Here is a 1,583-nt window from a genome sequence, read left to right as displayed (position 1 = left end):
GTGTTCTCACCTCTCACCATTGACGAAAGTAATTTTAATGGACCGTTTTTGGGGCAGACTGGACAACTATATCAGCCAACTGATGCTAGGGGTGATCCCAGTTGGATTATGGCTCAATATATGGACTTGGCACAACAGCTGTGTGGAACTCCTTTCACAGTAGGACAGGTAGGGAGGAACCATCCCCTAAACTTCCCCCACAGAGCTCGGCCCAGCATGGATTCCAGCTGTCATAGCCACCCCTGGAACCATCTTGGATTGGACAAGACTGGTATCCAATGTGGAGGATCCTCTGCTGATGTCAGCATGAGCTGCCAGCCTACACTCTCAAGCCCGCAAGCCTCAGTGTTCTAAAGATTACTGGCCAAACCACTCACAAAGGGTTCTAAATTAATGAATGATGAATATCTTAGCCTCCTATGTGTTGTGTAATGCCCTTTTGTTTTTGTGTTTCAGTTCTAAGCAAAGTTGGTGTATTGATGACGTCTGAGGAGGACAAAATATCTGAAGAGGATAGTAATTCAGTTAACTCAGTTTATTAAAAAGACATTTTCAAAAACTTGTGATTCCCTTATTTTATTTATCAGTTAGAATGGGTGTAACTCAACATTTTAAATAAAAAGTCGAAAAAATAATAAAAGCTACTGATTAATCTGTGAAATAAATCAAAAATTAGTTGATTAATCATTCTAATAATCTCTGATTAATCATGTATCAAAATAATTACTTAATGCAGCCCTACCTACCATCTATCATACCTGGAAGTACAGGACCAGAACTTGAACTACTTACTGTAATTTCAGACATGCACACATGTAATTTATGACAGATTAAAGAATATAATTGAGTGAATCTCTTCCCACATGAATGGCAGTGATACGGCTTCTCTCCAGTGTGGATCCTCTCATGTATTTGTAGATGTGTTGACCGTTTGAAGCTCTTGTCACAGTGTGAGCACTTGTAAGGTGTTTCTGTAGTGTGAACAGATTGGTGTTGTTTCACTTCGCTATCGGTAAAAAAAGCCTTCCCACACTCAGAGCAAATATGATCCTTCACATCGCTGTGTCTCTTCTGGTGTATTTTTAATGCAACCATCTGACTAAAACGCTTTCCACATAAATTACATGCGTAAGGCCTCTCTTTTGTATGAACTTTTAGGTGGCCCTTCGGGAAATCTGCCCTGAAATTATTTTTACTGCACTGGTCAGAGTTATATTGTCTTTCTCTAGAATGAGTACGCAGGTGTACTTTAAAAAAACTAGAATTTTTGAAAAACTTCCCACATTGTGCACACGTGTATGGCTTCACTCTAGTGTGGGTTTTCTTGTGTTGATAAAGGGATCCTCTTTGTGTGAAATTCTTCCCACACTGATCACATGTGTACGGCTTCTCTCCAGTGTGGATTTTCATGTGATCATTAAGGCCTTCTTTTCGCTTGAAACTCTTCCCACACTGATCACAGGTATATGGCTTTTCTTCACTGTGGGTTTTCATGTGTTCATTAAGGCCTTCTTTTCGCTTGAAACTCTTCCCACACCGATCACAGGTATATGGCTTTTCTTCACTGTGGGTTTTCATGTGTT

At 40.0% G+C, this 1,583-nt stretch overlaps 1 protein-coding gene across 8 annotated transcripts in view; it reads right to left on the bottom strand.

The window, feature by feature from the left end:
• Positions 1-1,583, bottom strand: part of LOC107570597 (zinc finger protein 239-like) — a 63,893-nt gene that overhangs the window by 44,654 nt on the left and 17,656 nt on the right. Inside the window, exon 1 of one of the 8 annotated variants that reach the window (XM_016256832.1) lies at positions 812-1,577. The exons of the other annotated variants lie outside the window; for them this stretch is intronic. Within the exon in view, the coding sequence (XP_016112318.1) occupies positions 812-1,494 (683 nt within the window). The 5' untranslated portion in view covers positions 1,495-1,577. Of the gene's footprint in view, positions 1-811; positions 1,578-1,583 lie in introns of those variants that run through there. 8 annotated transcript variants of the gene reach the window in all.

This window comes from Sinocyclocheilus grahami, unplaced genomic scaffold (assembly GCF_001515645.1).
Source record: "Sinocyclocheilus grahami isolate Dianchi unplaced genomic scaffold, SAMN03320097.WGS_v1.1 scaffold1482.1, whole genome shotgun sequence".
In the NCBI taxonomy this organism is placed as follows: Eukaryota; Metazoa; Chordata; class Actinopteri; order Cypriniformes; family Cyprinidae; genus Sinocyclocheilus; species Sinocyclocheilus grahami.
Note: the sequence above shows the minus strand (reverse complement) of the source record. Positions and strands in the feature narration are given on the sequence as shown.